Below are 18,471 nucleotides of genomic sequence, written 5' to 3'. Positions count from 1 at the left end.
CCATCTTTTGGGGTCCTGCTATCTCTTTTCATTTAAATGACTCTAAGGTATTAGTAGGGACTCCAGCATCAAGATTAGACACGTGGCAGACATTTTTAGTTAGGCAGGGCTTTCCTCATCCCTGAAATCACGGGAGGAGGCTGTTTTTTGTATTCCACTTTCATGGAGGCCTGGTGGTGGCAGTGCATTTGGCTGAAGCCCCCCTTTTCCCTCAATAAGCACAGCCATCCAGCCTGGTGCGGCAGCCAGAGACATCGCCTCTTGTGAACCGTCACCCCTTTTACGCAGTGCTCTTCTCTGGGCCCAAAGGTCACCATACAATGTGAGCATCCTAAAAAATAACAGTTCTGAAGAAAGTTAGTTTGTGACCAAAGCCGAGCGGGTAATATGTGAAGACAGCAGGACTCCTGAGAACGGCACGGACCAGGGCTCTGGTTCATCTAGGTTTGGATCTCAAATTGAGTCACTTAATTAACTGGGCAACTCTGAGCAAATTCTAAGCTTCTGCGTCTCAATCCTATGACTATAATAGTCTAAGAGCACTTCCCCTACTCTGATACTGTGAGGCTATGAAGTGACAAAAATAAAGCCCTTGTCGTAATGACTGGGGCAGAGTGAATGGCAATCAAGTGTATGTGTTAGTATTGGCTGAGATTCCCTCCCTTCAGTGGCAACCAATCTTGAAGAGTAAATAGTATTGGTCCCATTTGGCAGGTGAAGAAAACTGAGGCTCAGGGAGATTAAGTAACTTTCCTAAGGTCAAACTAGCAAAAGTGACATCTGGGACCCAAATTCAAGTCTTCTGACTTCTGCCACACAGTAATATTTTCAGTATATCACATGACATAAGAAATTCTTTAGTTTTGGCATATTTATATTAACTGCTAATCTTCTCCAGCATATTTGTTTAATGTGTGGGTGTGTCACATCCCTTCATTTATTGTAGTGGCTTCAAATATTGCAATTACAATATAACATGAGCTTCGTCTTGACAAAAACCGTGACAGTTCCCTCATGGCTCACAGGAATTATTTCTAGCTCCCCGATAGTTTCACTAACATTTGTCTTTCAGGATCGTAGATCATCACAGACAAAAGCATGAAGTTAGAACTGAGAGATGGTCTTTACTTTTATCTGACAATTAAAGACAAATCGCTAAGAGTTTAGGTGGTGCCATTTATTGACCCTACCATATTACTGAGCACTGACTGTCAGGCATTGCGCTAAGCATTTTTGTGAGGTTCAGTAGTGAATTAGATGGGTTTTTTTTTCACCTCCACCTCAGGAACTAAATAACAAATTTGGAAAGAAGCTCTAACAATTTTAATTGAACCCCAGCTAGGTGGTAAAACCCCTCTTCACTCCATATAAAATACAGATGTGCCTTAAAATGGAAATTAACACATATGAGCATCGATAGGGAAAGATCTGTTTACTAATTGTGATTTCCGCAGATATTGCGTCATGAAAAATGAGCAAAGATTCCTGCATTTGTGGAGTTTATTGCCTGTGGTGGGGGTGGGGTGGCAGGGAGGAAAGACACGTGATAATAATAAATAATTATGATAATTATTATATAGAATAATACACATGATAAATAACCAACAGTAAGTAAATACCTTCTGTGGAATGTTAGAAAATGATACTGGTACTGAGAAAAATAGAGCAGGACAGGATACATCAGGAGTCCAGGAATAGCGAGGTCTTGTAAATAGAATGGACAGGTGAAGCCTCATCCAGAAGAGGCCTTTGAGAAGGACCTGAAGGGAGGTGATAAAGTGAGGTGTGCAGGTCTCCGGGCAAAAAGCCTGCTGTCCCAGGCTAAGGAAAGCACTAAGACAGTGGCGCAAGTGGAGAAAGAGAGAGAGAAAGGGGAGGACACAAGGTCCCAGAGATGACAGAGAGTCCAGGCATTTAGAGCCATGGCAACGACTTGCAATTTTACTGGAAGTGAAATGCAGAGATTCTGCAAAGTTTTGAGCACAGAAATGCCCTAGAATAACATTTTTGTGTTCAAGTGTATCATTTAACAGAGGAACATTTTCCCCGGTCTTTTTGTGTGTGTGTGTGAGGGGAAGTGGAAAAGGGACGTTATCTTAATGTCTGCATACTAAATCCATCAGTGTATCTATTGGTGAACGTATTATTTATTTTTAGCTTTTTCCATTAATAATCTTGAGTTGAATATATCAGTACATACTTTATTTTGGTGTCTGTCCTCTAGAATAGACTCCTATAAAGGGCATTCCTGGGTGACAGACATGCATGGATAAGAATCTTGAAAAGCATGCTTAGATGTAAATTTATACTCCCAGAAACAACATGCATTATATCACACATTGTTTTAATCAACAGAATAATACATCAGTTTTCCTAATTTAAGAGATCAACAAAATTCATTCATTCACTTACTTATCAGCCAAGATTTCGTAAGATCTACACTTCACACGAAAATCACTAGACACCTCAGAATGACACATGCCCGTATTCTTCACACACACTTGCATTTTCTTATCTTTTCTATTTCACTCCCCTTTACTTCATTATACCATCTTAATATTACTGATTGTATTTTATTTATTTTTATTTGAGAGAGAGAAAGGGAGAGAACGGAAGACAGAGGCAGAGGTAGAGAGAGAGAGAGAGAGAGAGAGAGAGAGAGAGAGAGAGAATCTTAAGCAAGCTCCATGCATGGAGCCTGACATGGGGCTTGATCCTACGATCCTGGGATCATGACCTGAGCCTAAATCAAGAGTTGGCCCTCAATCGACTGAGCCACCCAGGTGCCCTAGACAACTGACTTTAAATATAAATGGCCAGCATGCTTGGTTCAAGTCAGGACACCACCCTTCTGGCACTGGTTCTTTTATTCCGTTTCATGATGTGATGTTTGTGAACTGAAGCAGGGGCTGCATGGGAGCCTAACTCCCAGTATCTCCAGAAGGAAGGGTTTCCCAAGCAAATTAAGAGGGCAAACAGAAACCCAGAGGGAAAGTACACAAAATACCTTAGAAAAATTACTCTTATGCCTTTATTAAGATAACCTTATTAATTGCTTTTTCAACTAAAGTAGCCTTTTTAGCAATACAGCTACTTTTCTCTAGAAACACTATCATTTCCTATTTTCACCAAAGTCGGACTAGTCTTCTGTGAGCTTTGTAGCTTGGCTTCAATTATCTAGATATTTTTCCATGTTGATAGAACTAAAACTGCCTGAATGAGTCACATCTTTTTGTATAGTGTTAGACTAATTGAATGAATTCTGTGTTTTCTTGGATTTAAAAAACGCCTTAATTATTCTTCATTTTATAATCTACGATGATAATAGTCAAAAGTCAGCATAAGCATGAAAATCTTTACTGTATGTATTTTCAAAACCCAGGTCTCAGAACAGAAAAGAGAAATGTCAATGTAACCAGTAATGATGCATTTACTCAAAAGGTCTGCACATGTTATCTTTAACTTAATATCAAAAATGTGCTGAAAAATGAACAGGGAGACTCTTAAGAATAAATAAACTTCCAGGGATTAATGTAATATCATTTCCCAATTTAATATCGAGTGCTCAATGTCATGCGAACACTGCATTACTGGTTTGTGAGAATAACCCCATTTAACCACTGGAACAGTTCTGTGACAAAGCTTCTACTACAATCTGCATTTCACAGATGAGGAAACCAAATCTTAGAGAGGCTTCAGTAATGTGCCCAATTCCATGCAGGTAGTAAGTGCTAGAGTGGAAACCTGAACCTGGGTTTTTCAAATCCCAGAGCACTGGGCTTTGGCTGCGTTAAGACTCATTTAGATGTCATGGTCATAGAAGCAGAGGATTTGATGGAATATGAAAGATCACAGTGGACAAGAACGTGGTTTGGTGCCAAGAGAAGCAAGTCAAATCTCAGCTCAGTTATTGACGAGCAATATAACCTTGGATTATATTATGTTAACCTCTGATCCATGATTTCTCATCTATAAAAGGGGCATAATTAAAAGATTATGTAAAATACTTCCTAGAGCTCTAAGCACCCACCATGCAGTAAATGATGGTAATTTGTGTTCAAAGTAACATAGAAAAGATGTCCAGGTGCTTTGGTGGAAGAACAGAAATACTTGGTAGCTGAGGTGGTTACTGTCATGTATATTCTGGATGTACCTGAACTAAAGTCTAGATGCAGCAGAACGCAGCAACGTACCTGAGGTGTTTTGACCATCCAAACACATATACACGTAAGGCTTTGTTTTAGAAACAAAGAACTTAGGAATAAATACTTCAATAGGATGCATCTTACAGTCTTCACATATAAATACATATTCACACAACACTAGCTTAGCAACAGTGATGTGATCTTTTTGCCTTACATTAAAATAGTCTTTTAGCAAACACCATTTGCAAGACATATGTCTTGAAAATTTTCCTGATAGCCCTCATTAGCAAAAAGAAAAAAAAAGGGAGCTAAGCTATCATGCTGTCTTGTTTGATCCTCTTTTCTGAACAAGAAGATATCATTTTAAAGTGATTTATTGGGGTCTTGGTGAAGCTTGAGATTGTGAAACAGCTTTTTAAGGCCCGAAGATAATAAACCCTACAGTATGATTAAGTTCATGAGGACATTACTTGCTATCACCTCTTTTCTTGGAGATAATATATGGGTTTGCAAAGCACAATATCTGACGCTCGGGAGATTAAGTATATTTATTTTATATGTATATAATTACCAGTAACACTATATTCCACAGTATATCCCTTTTCTTATATAAGGAATTTTATTATCTAATTGTCTCTTCTGTTGCAATCTACTAATTTTGCACAATATCTACCTATGATGAGGTTGATGTACTGGACATACCTTACAGATTTGAGGATTGCCTGAATGAAAAAGTCTCTATTGCATGCTTTATAGTCTATAATTTTTCAGGATAAAAGATTTCAGCCCAACAAGTCCTGAAAATAGAGAGATTACTCACCATTGGTGTTTACAAATTGTATCCTAAATGAATTAATTATGCTATAATCATGTGTATCTTTTTTGGTTTTTGTTTTTAAGTTTATTTATTTGAGAGAGCGAGAGAGAGAGAGAGAGAGAGAGAGAGGAAGAGAGAGACAGAATCCCAAGCAGACTTGCACTGCCAGTGTGAGGCCCGGTGGGGGCTCCTTCTCACAAACTGCAAGGTTTGACCCAAGGTCAAGGAATCGACCATTTAACTGACTGAGCTACCCGGGGTGCCCCTGTTTTTGATTTTTTTTTAAAATAATCAGATTAGATTAGCGTATAACTAATTTGAAACCACTGTTTCTGCTAAGATAGTGTTTTATGATTAATAATATAATTACTTCTTAATATGATTATATTCTATTAGTATATATTATTAATTATAATATTAATATATAATTATAATATATATGATTATATATTCTATTAATATATATGATTATATATTATGAATATAATTATATTAGTATATGTTATAATATATACTAATAGAAATTAATCCTAATATAGTATTATTACAATAACAATATAAGCTCATTATAATATAATATAATCTAATTATAATATGATTACATATAATATTTAATATAATATAAATATAATGTTAATTAATTGTAGTATTAATTAATAATATAATCAATAATTAATAACTTGTTTATTATTAATAATAAATGTCCTGTTTTTATTCTGTTTATTATCATTTACTAGTACCCAGACTTAGATCTGCAACAGCATTTTCAGTGAACTGAGAGCAAAAATGATAGTGAAGGCACCTACCTCAACTATCTGTTCCTAAAAAGAAATATTCTTCATTCTTATATAATCTACCAAAGTTTTTTTATCATATTGTTAAAATGTTCTTTCTTTGAAGAATGATGGTGAGAGCAGAGGTAGGAATTTTTGTAAATGTTCTTATTTGGAAAAAATAAAAGGATGGCCACTTTATAATCTTATTGTTCTTTTTATTGTTATTTTACTGGTCCAAGGGATGGGAAAGTCTGAAATTGTCCATTCTGTAGTTACTAGGTTGCTTTTAAATATTGAAACAGGACATATAACAGTGTTTCTAAATATTTTCAAAATTTGGATAGTTGTTTCCTCTGATAAGCTTACTGAAGTCTTACAGAATCAAGGAGGACTTTGCTGGTCTTTCACCCACTAATAAACTGGTGATGTATTTAATTTGTATGGATGACATGATAAAATCATGCTGTGATGTCTCCAACCTAGAAAGGAAAAACATGGGTACAGAAGCAAAAAAACAAAAAACAGAAGAAAAGAAAAACCAAACTTCATACCTAGGCAATAAACCGGAGACTGAGTGAAAGAATACAAGAGTATACACTGTAAACAAAAACTTTTTCACCAAACAGTTACTAAAATTGCAAGACGGATTTTATTTGAGCTACTGCAGTTGGGGAGAAAGACATGAATATAGAACTGAGCTTAACTCCAAATGCAAGATTTATAACCAATTTAGAAATGGGGATTTATAACCAATGGGCAGAGTAAGGGGGTCGGCGGCATGGACATACCTATCAAGGGTGAGGGATGAGGGAAGACATGAAGGGTGGAGAGATTTCCACTAAAGTGACTTAGGATTCCTTGCTAAGACTGGGTTCAGTGGGCCAGGGGTAGGGCTGCAAGTCAAGGTCATGATCTAGTTGACAAGAAGACTCAGAGTAGCCTAATTAAAGTTTGGTCAGCCAGAGAGCCCTCGGTAATAAATTGGTCAGAAGATGAGGGTAAGAGAACCTAACATATCATGTGATTTTTTAAAATAAATCGGTTTTGCAAAGACTTATCGAAACCTCTGAGCATCACGTAAGAGTTAATTTCTTTGTCTGAAAGTAAACTAAGGACATTCACTCGAGCATAGTTTCATTTTGAACCACGTGCAGGTGTATTTGAAAGTCCTCTACATTCTTAGTGGTAGTATGTCTTTAAGTTGATTTTTTTTATTTTTTTTTAATGCTTATTTATTTTTGAGAGCCCAGAGAGAGGGTCAGAGCACGAGCGGGTGTAGGACAGAGAGAGCGAGAGACACAGAATCCGAAGCAGGCTCCAGGTTCTGAGCTGTCGGCACAGAGCCCAAAGTGGGGCTGGAACCCACGAACCGTGAGATCACGACCTGAGCCGAAGTCGGACGCTTAACCAACTGAGCCACCCAGGCGCCCTGTCTTTAAGTTGATTGTAATGAGACCAACCAATTCCTTTCTAAAGATCTCTTCTGATGGATGTGAGTTTTTATGTTTGTTTTTTCCAGTGTCGAGATTAAAGGGTTTAGTATAAAGCTCAAAAATAAATATCCTTAATAGGATGGAGACAATCAAAGGAACCGTAATTACATCTTATTGAAAACGTTCCGTAAGTGGGGAGGAGATGAGAACAAATCTTACCTTTTAGAATCCGCTAAATTTATTTCAACTTTACACTGTGTTTACTTGACATTTGAGCCACAATAGCGGCGGGATCCTTTTTCATTAGAACTATCCTGGGAAATTCTTTCATGATCTGCTCAGATGTGGCTTATCTCACCATCTGTCACCACTGCAGAAAATTTAGCGTTGAATTCAAACACTCTTTTGTGCATAATCTTTTGATGTCAAGCAGAATGCTCAGAAAGATCAGAACAGACAACAGGAATAAGTACTAATCCAGGGTTCACCACTGCCTGGCACTGTTCTAGGTCCTAACGGGTCCCTGTTCTTTTCAGTATTTACAGCCTAAAGGGGAAACAGACAAACATTTCAAAATTATATGCCATTTGACAAGCGTTGTAACGAGACATGGTGGGGGGTGGTATTGGAACACACAAGAAGAGTGTCTGTCCCACTTCTTGGGTTAGGGTATTAGTGGAAATATGGGGAGTGGTAGAGTGTTGAGGTGTGTTTGTGTGTGCATGAGGCATTGGAGATATGTTGGTGGAGGGAGGGGAGAGGAGGGGTGCAAGAGGTGATTTATAAACAGAGACCCAAATGATAGAGTGGGTATTATTCAGGAGGAAGGGTGTGCCTAAAAGAAGACACATTATGTGCCAGGATCCGAGGGGAAAAGGGAATAGGTATGTAATTTAGTGTGTCAGATAAATGGTTCTCAAACTTTAATGGGCATATGAATCACCCAAGTTTAATGTTAAAATGCAGATTCCGATTCAGTAGTTCTAGGGAGGGACCTGCATTCCTGGGTGTCTTAATAAGCTCCTAAGTGATATCAGACCTGCTGGTTCACAGACCAAACTTTGAGTAGTGACAAAGTTGATTTCCAGTAACCGGACACTTCTCTCTCTCTGGAGAAATAACCAAATATTCCCTTAGCCGTTTTCACTCCTGACGATGACCTACTTAGTCACGCTGCATGAACACTTAATGATGGCAATGTGGTGGCGACTCAGCATCTCATTCATATATGACCTCTGTACGGGAGCCGACTTCTCTTCCCATAATATTTTTAAAATCACTGCTTCCGATTCTGCTTTTATACCTTCTTATCCACCTTGATCTACCTCCTCATGGAAACACATTTAGCAGTTTCAGCATGAGACCAGCCTGAAAGGATGTGCTTAATAAATATTATCAATGTTTGTCAAAATCAAAGAAAATGTCCCAGGGAAGACCTTGCAGCCTTCCCCATTAGGAGCAACATATAAGGCTGTCCTGTATCTCAACAGCCATTCTTTTAATGTCAACTTGAATTCACTTTAATAAGGGCATGAGTTTCATGTGTCTGTCTCTGCCCTCATCCTGTAGCAGCCAATGTTCTGTGGCTCTCGAGACCAGAGACAATATCTTTGAAAATACTCTCAAATTTCCATCGCCATCCCAAAGGCATGGAAGCAGATTGGGCTGCATGGTAACGTCACTTATTGGGAATTCACACCCGTGTCACATGCTTGAAACGAGAAGCCTCTCTACATGTAGTTTTGTATGTTAGGCATCATCAAATTGATTTGGAATGCGTTTCTGGGGGCTAGAAGATGCATTCGGTTTAACTCTTGGTACCGTGGAACTGTGTCCCACTCATCAGGGAATGCATAGATTTTACTCCCACTAATGGGAGTCTACTGCCCTGTTTAATTCTCAAAATAACAAACAAACACATACACACACGTATATATTTAAAATACATTTCTTTATTTGTGTTATACAGACTTCACATTGGGACAAATGGAGTGAACCTCACAGGCAACCAACACTTTCCAAAATCCTTCCGTGCCTTCATTTCCAACTGGGATCTCACGTAATCTTAAGGCAGATGGGCTTTCTTACCAAGATATATGTGGGTAGATTTGTCATTATCTCTCCTTCCACTAGACTAACTCAGCAGTTCTTAAACTTTTTTATGCATAAAAATTATTATGCGCCTTGCCAGGGACACCTGGGTGGCTCAGTGGGTTAAGCGTCCAACTTCAGCTCAGGTCATGATCTTGTGGTCTGTGGGTTCGAGCCCTGTGTCAGGCTCTGTGCTGGCAGCTCGGAGCATGGAACCTGCTTCAGATTCTGTGTGTGTGTGTGTGTGTGTGTGTGTGTGTGTGTGTCCCTCCCCCACTCATGCTCTGTCTCTGCCTCTGTCTCTCTCTCTCTCAAAAATAAATAAACATATTTTTTTTAAAAAATTACTATTCACCTTTCTACTTGCAGGCAGATACAACATGCTTTATGCAGAAACAAGAAATTTCCTTGCGTGATCTTTTACTTTTTCCTATTAATCCTTATTTTGTTCCTAACTCTCCATAAGTTTGATGTCATCCCCCTCTAGAGCAATCAGAGATTGTTGAAGCCCTTTTTCTACCCTGTTTTGTATTCAATCTGTGTCATCCTTACTTCTCAGCCTGTTTCCTCCATACTCCTAGGCTGTTAACCCTGTAAAGAGAAATGGGAGATGTCCTAACATTGGAAAAATGTGATTTCCTTGACTCATGAGCTGTTGCAGATCAAAATTAGCTTGGTCCACGGGCTTACCTTCCCATATAAGTGGTTTTGGAACCTAACAATGATAAACTTTTGGCATTCGGGTAATTCCTATGGCCAGGAAAGCATTCAGAGGGAGATCTGCAGCTAACTTTGAGGTACAGTCACCCTTAAGTGACAGCCAAAAAGTTATAGGTCCCCATTCTGAGAAATCTGTAAAAATAGGGCTGAAAGCTTTGGCTCTCCATATTTTACAAGTGATTTCCAGAGCTGGAAAGGACTGGAGATTTCACTCCCAATGTTCATTTGTAAGTGAGACCCAGATATGCTAAGCAGCAGAGTCCCTAAGGATCTAGAGCCTAGTACCACACTCCTTTCTTCCTTCCATTGCCTTTTCCCAGTGAAGCAAAGATAATATGAGTGCTATCCTTTCATTTAAATTAAATTCATTCTAGTCCTCAAGATGGCAACTATAAAACAGATTTTACTTGAATTATTCTGTGTAAGTTTACCTAAACCTGTGATCCATTGTGTACATCATCAACAGTCATTAAAAAAAAAAGCCATTCATAGTAATTTAGTGGAAATGCTAACAGACTATACTTATGTATTTTTGACTTATGTTAATTGCAATGTAATGAAAATTGACTAATTTAGCACTTAAAACATGAGGATTATATATTGGTTAGAAATGCATTGTTTAACTGATCTTCTACTTGGTGCTTCTTTTAAGAGAAAATTTTAAATGTTGGCCTGATAATTGCATAAATAATTATTAGATCATATTCCAAAAAAAATGTTTATGATGAAATGTACATATTCTATGTGGTCAAGGACAACAAAAATAAAATGCATACACTTCAGATATCCATACATTTTTTTAAATCCCAAATTTTCAGGGGCGCCTGGGTGGCGCAGTCGGTTAAGCGTCCGACTTCAGCCAGGTCACGATCTCGCGGTCCGTGAGTTCGAGCCCCGCGTCGGGCTCTGGGCTGATGGCTCAGAGCCTGGAGCCTGTTTCCGATTCTGTGTCTCCCTCTCTCTCTGCCCCTCCCCCGTTCATGCTCTGTCTCTCTCTGTCCCAAATATAAATAAAAACGTTGAAAAAAAATAAAAAATAATAAATCCCAAATTTTCATATTTTAGAAATGCTTAAGATCCAGAGGACTTTTTGTATTTAAATTAGGTTGAATCCAAAATCTTCCAGAGTATCATGAAAACCAAGATTGGTAATAATTTCAACCAGACATAAGGGGAAGGAAGAGAAGGTCTAGAACTTTGGAGGCAAAGAAGTTAAGATAATGCCCCCAACCCCAGAGATACAAAGAGATGAGGTGCATTTTCTTTTTTTTTTTTTTAATGTTTATTTATTTTTGAAAGAGAGAAAGAGAAAGTGTGAACAGGGGAGGGGCGGAGAGAGACGGAGACACAGAATCCGAAGCAGGCTCCAGGCCCCGAGCTGTCAGCACAGAGCCCAACGCGGGGCTCGAACTCACGGACTGTGAGATCATGACCCGAGCTGAAGTCGGACGCTTCACTGACTGAGCCACCCAGGTGCCCCATGATGTGCATTTTCTAAAGCCCACATTCTTTGCATGGTCCTGCCCTGCCTCCTGATTAAAATTATAAACTTTGAATTCTGGGCAGAAATAACGTGGCATTTCAAAAGCGTTATCTGGGGTCTAAAACTACTTGCTCAAGAAAAACTAACGGTGCTAGCAGTCAGGCAGATGCACTGTGTCCATCTGGGCGCTGGGAGTCACTGGATTGCAGGTTCCTGTTCCCAAGGGAACAGTTCGCAGCGGCTCCAACTGCGGGAGGGAAGCCAGCAAGCAGTGTCGGGGTCAGCAGGATTGGCAGTGCTGAGCGCCGCCCGAAGATGATTTTTGTTAAACCACGTTGTGTGTCTTCTGTTCTGAGTATGGAGGAGACTCACTGGAATGTGTTCTCTTTGTGTTTTTGGGGCACAACAGCAACTTGGAGTCCCCACTGATGTACGAGGTCTGCGCACCACAGCAGGCAGCACCAGCGGCGGCTGGCGAGGCGGCCTGGGGAGCTCCATCACAGCGTGTAAGAAGGTAACCTTGCCTAGCGCGGCTCTGTCTCCCGGATTGAACTTGAACGCTAGTGTAGTTTGACTCTCCAGGTACTTCTTCTAAAGCAGAGCAAAACAGCAAAAACGAGCAACGGAATGGCCCACAGTTTGCTTGCCCGGATAACCTCTAATGCTGCTAAAAATGTAATGGGTGAAGAAGACCAGAAACTCAAACAGTTCAGAAAGTACGACTCGAAAATTCTAAGCCTGCAGTGCCCCACCTATTATATGGAGCACCTAAGTCTGTATCTGAGAAGCATTCCTGGCTGCTATTTTCTCAAAGAGAAGGGTTGTGCTTGGCTTATGTTATGAGGAGAAACAGAAATGCATTTCCTGGAATACAGACTCCAGAACTCATAAACAAATCTCGCTTTAAGTGCATTTGCTGAAAGTTGTCATTTGAATAACATAATTCATCTACTTCTTTTTCCAGCCAATCCAACTTAAGGCCTGGAAACTTAAGTTTGGAAATGCCCAATTTCCCACCTAAAGCTTTTGTCACTATGTGATGCAGAATTCCCAAAGGAGAATGTATGTGTTTCTTCTCATCCAGACTTAGAGGGTGTCACACTGGATTATTTCATTAATTGTTTTGTTTTTTTTTTTTTAATTTTTTTTTCCAACGTTTATTTATTTTAAGACAGAGAGAGACAGAGCATGAACGGGGGAGGGGCAGAGAGAGAGGGAGACACAGAATCGGAAACAGGCTCCAGGCTCTGAGCCATCAGCCAGAGCCTGACGCGGGGCTCGAACTCCCGGACCGCAAGATCGTGACCTGGCTGAAGTCGGACGCTTAACCGACTGCGCCACCCAGGCGCCCCACATTAATTGTTTTTTAAAAACTTAAATTATTGGGGCATCTGGTGGCTCAGTCATTTGTGTCTGACTCTTGATTTCAGCTCAGGTCATGATCTCAGGGGCTGAGATCAAGCCCCACATCAGGGTCAGTGCTGGTAGTGGAGCCTGCTTAAGATTCTCTCTGTCCCTCTCTCTCTGCCCCGCCATTGCTCATTCTGTCTCTCTCTCTCAAAAAAAAAGTTAAATTGTAAAAAATACTTATAGGAATAATTCAAGACAAATTCTATTACTAAACATATTGTATAGATATATATTATTTATGCACATATACTCTACATTATGTATGCATATATGTATATTAATTTATTGATTACTATACCCAGTTAAGCAGCCTTATTTATTCTCTGCTTGTGTGGTGTTTGTATTGTTCTAAGTAACAAAGAAAATGACACATATCTGTGTTAGAGAACATAAGTTGATGATAGAAAAGTAGCATTAAACATAATTTTACAAAAGTATTTTCACGCATACATTCATAACCAGATATAAAATAAACTTGTCTCATTAGTTCAAGGCTCTAATTACCATGTGTTATATGATCTATTATTCTTTCTCCTACAATTCTCATAGAAGAGTCAGTGCTATAAATTTCCATTTTAATGCAGAAAACTGAGACACTATAATTCAAAATGATTTTGAGTTTCTTCTAAGAGAGGTCTTCAAGCCCTGGGTATGTTCTATTCAACTCTGTAACTCCAAATTATAATCTTCACCAGATGCTATACATTTCACAAGGCTAAATCATTTTTCATTTATTCTCATTTTTTTTAATTTTTTTAACGTTATTATTTTTGAGAGAGAGACAGAGCAATGAACAGGGGAGGGGCAGAGAGAGAGGGAGACACAGAATCTGAAACAGGCTCCAGGCTCTGAGCTGTCAGCACAGAGCCTGACGCGGGGCTCGAACTCACGGACCGTGAGATCATGACCTGAGCCGAAGTCGGACGCTTAAACCGACCAAGCCCACCCAGGCGCCCCTATTCTCATGCTTAAATAACTCTATTTCTATTGATTAGAGCCCACATGGTATTTAAATTAAGGATTGAAGAAGACTGCCTGAATTTGACACCCAGTTCAGTCATTACTAGTTGTGTTATCGTGAGCAAATTACCTGACCTCTTCATGCCTCAATTTGCTCATCAGAAAAAAGAAGGTGACAGCTGAGCACAAGTGAATTAATAGACATGAAATGTTTAGAATGGTGTCTGGCATATGGTAAGCACTCAAAATAAAGAGTGTTTATGAGTAATATTATCCTACAGGAAATTTTTCAGTAAGTATGTGATGCCAGAAAAAAATTTTATATATACATGACCATGCTGAGAGAGTTGGTACCTTGTGATCTATTATGTCAGCTACGTTTGTTTTCTGGAGATAGAGGCGGTCGTATTCATTTTTATAAATCGTGTCTGGAAGGTACTAAATAGAGCGTTTTGGGGCTGAATATCTGTTCAAGAAATTAAAACCCAAACTCAATCATTTATTATATGTTTATATGTATACATATAATATGTATGTATATATACAAATAGAATTTAAAAAATTTTTTAATGTTTATTTTTGAGAGGGAAAGAGGGTGCAAGCAGTGGGGAGACAGAGAGAAAGAATCCCAAGCAGGCTCCACACTGTCAGCACAAAGCCTGACACAAGGCTCGATCTCACACCTGTGAGATCATGACCTGAGCCAAAATCGAGAGTTGGATGCTTAACCGACTGAGCCACCCAAGCGCCCCAAGAATTTAAAGTTTTAAATATAATCCTACTCACACCACCACCACTTCTAGAACTATTAGTAAGTTGAAACCGTACGAAATTTCCTTTATTACAGATGAAAAATGATCAATTATAGGCAATTTCATATGGTCCAATGTAAATACATTCCAAATTCCGTTAGATCTTAGGGAGAGATACAAGAATAGATATATAGTCAGGGTCTAGTGTGGGAGACAGTATCGGTTTCTCAGTTGAAAAAATCAAACTAAGTAATTCACCAGTTAAATAATTATGTAGGATGTCTACACAGTTTATAGCAAAAAGCAGAGAGAGACCTTTGACCTGCAGCAGACCATAACCTCCAGAAAGCGAATCAGATCTTAGTTTAGACTTTGAAATACGGCTGAGATTTGAATGAGCGCAGAGAAGAGCCAAGCAAATTTATTTAGGAAGGGTTGCTACAAATGAATGCAGGAGAAGTCAACCCCTTTGCGTCCTGGAATATATTTTCTAATGTTGTGGTCCATTCCTTTCATTTTAAATACTCTCTTCCATTTACACAATAATTGCATTTAAAGGCAGTTTAAGTAGTCGTGAATATGCCACATGGTATATGCCTTGTAGGCTCTAGTCCTTCCACTTCCCCCTCAAAGAGTAGCTCACTGTTGTTTTCTTTTTACGTCTAGCATGTAGGCCCTCAGTAAAAAGACATTGAATATTGAATGATTTCATGCCTTTATTGTATATCACTGCAACCGATTTAAGTGATCATTGATCAATCTGGGGGAAAAAAGCTTGTTAATCACAGGCAATGGGTCTAGGTAAGTGAGACTATAATGCACATATAATGTATGTTCAAAGAGACAGAAAATACAAGCAGAGCTTTATCATAGAAATAGCAAGGCTGTCCAGCTGAATCACCACTGTTCAGTCAATCAACCTTCAATAAGAATACCATGGATCATTGAAATCTGTTGGTAATTCCCCAAACTGATTTTATGGGATAGCCTCATCTTCTTCCCCATCAGATCTTCTTATCAGAACTGACATATTGCTAAATTAACTGGTGGAAGGACAGGAACAAGGGTCCAGAAGATAATGCATTAGTGGATAATCAGCTTCTGAAAACTTGCAAAAGGACTGAGTCTCTCTCCTGAGTGTCTCATGAAATCCCTAAGGGTTGCAGGATCCTGCCCACATGCAGATGCTGTCATTCCTCTTTGCTGTTGGGGAAATACAGTTACTGGAGGCCACAGCTGTGGAAAAAGCCATAGCATCAGAAAAGAAAATGACTTTGGTGGATTTATTTGAAGGAGGAAATCCTTAAGGGATTGCCTTGCACCAGAGCTAAGATGATCATACCGCCCAGTCATGGTTTACATGTATTATCCTTGCATTAATGGACCCCATTTTGTTCTCAGAAGTGCCCCGTGTGGCAATAAGTTACATGGTTATCCCAGCTTGAGCTTCGGAATGATCCTTTCTCTTTCTTTCCCCTTCCTCTAAATACTAGGAAGGTATCAGATAAATTCTCACCGAGGTATTAGTCATTGTGTAGGTTAATATAGTTGTAACAAATAAATCTGTTTTACTTAGCTACTGCTACAGCTAAACCAGTGTGATTGCCCCCGCCTTTAACTGGCCCTGGAAATCAAGCCTATTGAACCTGGACTTGACTTCAGAATTCTACCCATCTTGAAGCTCCAAGCAGACACTACCGATCCATCCAAGTTGGAATGTGAGATAGCCTCTGTGTCACCATAATTTACTGAGCTCCAAACGCTGGGAAAGTTTTAATGTATGCAGTGTGTGATACTCCAAAATAATGCATCGAAAATGATGGAATTTCGGGGCACCTGGGTGGCTCAGTCAGTTAAGCATCCAACTTCCGCTCAGGTTCATGAGTTCAAGCCCCCACGTCAGGCTCTGTGCCGACAGCTCCGAGCCTGGAGCCTGCTTCAGATTCTGTGTCTCCTTCTCTCTCTATGCCCCTCCCTGGCTTGTTCTCTCTCTCTCTCTCTCATCTCGCTCTCTCTCTCTCTCTCTCTCTCTCTCAAAAATAGAATGAATATTTAAAAAAATAAATAAAAGGATGGAATTTCAAAATATTGAAGGAACAAAATGGGAGAGGAAAAAGTAGCTGGTGGAAAGTGAATAATAGAGCCCTCTGTAGTACCTCTTGAATCTTAACCTCAGATAGATCTTGCCTGATGTTCCCCGTTCTCATAGGACCAATCCTTCTTATAAGACAAATACAACCATCATTGTTAGACTGAATCATAGGGATTTCCATTAAGTGAGCTAAGTGATTATAAAGGTTATCCTTTTATATCTAGCAGACACTAAGTGAAACGCTTTTATGTTGTTTTTATAATAAATAAATACCCGCTTTCTCTAGAAGGCAAGTAGGATCCCAAGTAACAAAGCTGGACTTAGAATCTAAACATCTGAGATTCCAGATTTCCCTTTTACTGTGTGATCTTAGGCCAGTGACATAACTTCCCTGACTCAGATGTCCTGGGGTTGGTATAACGTTTATTTGCAAAAAGGTTTGTGTAAGCTCTTGGCACACAAAGTTGACGCTCCATCTGTATTAGTTGATTCCAAATAAACAATCTTTCCACAAGGGAAAAAATTATTTAAATAGAATTTTAAAACCAACCTGAGGTAGTATCCATGGTCCCCCTGTTACGTTGAATTTCTGCTGGGTTTTCTTCTACTTTGAAAGCGTTACACTCAATGTCACATTTCCGCAGTAGCTGGACATTTTCAATCCTCACTTTCACTTCCTAGACTGAAGATTTGCTCCTTGGGCCGTAGTGGAATCAAGCCTCTTGTATAGGATCCATGAATTGTTGGGGAGAAATCGACACCCCAAGTTCCTTCTCTTTTTATGTCATGTTAATTAAATCCACACTAAACCTAGACTAACCCAAGGCTACAGACTGAAAACATTTCAGGTTCCCAAGGTAGAGCTTGATCTTCATAGGATATCTGATCATCTCTTTGAAGCTTCAAGAGCATTCTTTGCCATGACAGGCCTCCTTGAAGCTGACTTTAATTTGTTGTCAACAGTAGCATAGAAACCTCCGAAGAATTGGCGGAATGGATGTCCCTGGCAACTTCATCTTATTCTGTAAAATACACTTTCATCTAAGCTCATCTCAGTTTGATGACATGTAATTAACGAAAGCAATTCAATTAATGTGTGCAGGCGCAGACTTACAAATTGGGAGGCTTTTTCAGAATCTGATCTGTATCTCAAAGACACTTTTATTGGTCAGGATTGTCTTGCTCTGGGCCAAAAGCCCCAGTAGTATTTCCAGGAAGTGCATGACAAAGAACAGCTATAATATGCTGTGCTTCTAGAAGCTGATTTCTTACAGGAAGGAAGGGCTTTAAAAATGTAGATATGCAAATAAGATTCCAAACAAAATCAGCATAATTGGGTGGTGCTCACCTTCTGCAGAAGGAGATACTAGGCTTTTTGCCCTGGAGTATACAGCACTCACAGCTTTATAAATACTCTCTTCTCATCGTGCAGCCTGGCAATGGTCTCCAGACCCAGCTCTTTAGACCAGAATGGTCTAAATTTTGTCACATGGCCTAGGTGTCCTGTTTATCACCATTCTGCAGGAGTAATCAGAGGCATTGAAGAAATAAGGAGGTTTTTAAGAAAATAAACGCAGAATTGTGCTACTAAAAGTGATATTTGAAGAAAGCTTTAGAATTTCATAGTTCTGAAAGAATTCCTTAGAGCAAAGGGAGACAGGAATCTAGGATACCAGAAGGAGCACAGGGGACGTGCCCCAGGGTGGGGGGGCAGGGAGAGGAGAGGCGGAACCTGCACACAGACAGTGGGAGGAGAGACACGTGGGGAGATCGAGATCAGGCGTGAGAGTTA

At 39.4% G+C, this 18,471-nt stretch overlaps 1 protein-coding gene across 1 annotated transcript in view; it reads left to right on the top strand.

Annotated features, from left to right (window-relative positions):
- The first annotated feature begins 6,730 nt into the window (after positions 1–6,730).
- Positions 6,731–18,471, top strand: part of LOC115519922 (SPHK1 interactor, AKAP domain containing) — a 122,174-nt gene continuing 110,433 nt past the window's right edge. Inside the window, 2 exon segments of the mRNA XM_032594125.1 lie at positions 6,731–6,736; positions 11,875–11,979. Of these exon segments, the coding sequence (XP_032450016.1) occupies positions 6,731–6,736; positions 11,875–11,979 (111 nt within the window).

This window comes from Lynx canadensis, chromosome C1 (assembly GCF_007474595.2).
Source record: "Lynx canadensis isolate LIC74 chromosome C1, mLynCan4.pri.v2, whole genome shotgun sequence".
Lineage (NCBI taxonomy): Eukaryota > Metazoa > Chordata > Mammalia > Carnivora > Felidae > Lynx > Lynx canadensis.
This window is presented reverse-complemented; position numbering and strand designations above follow the sequence as displayed.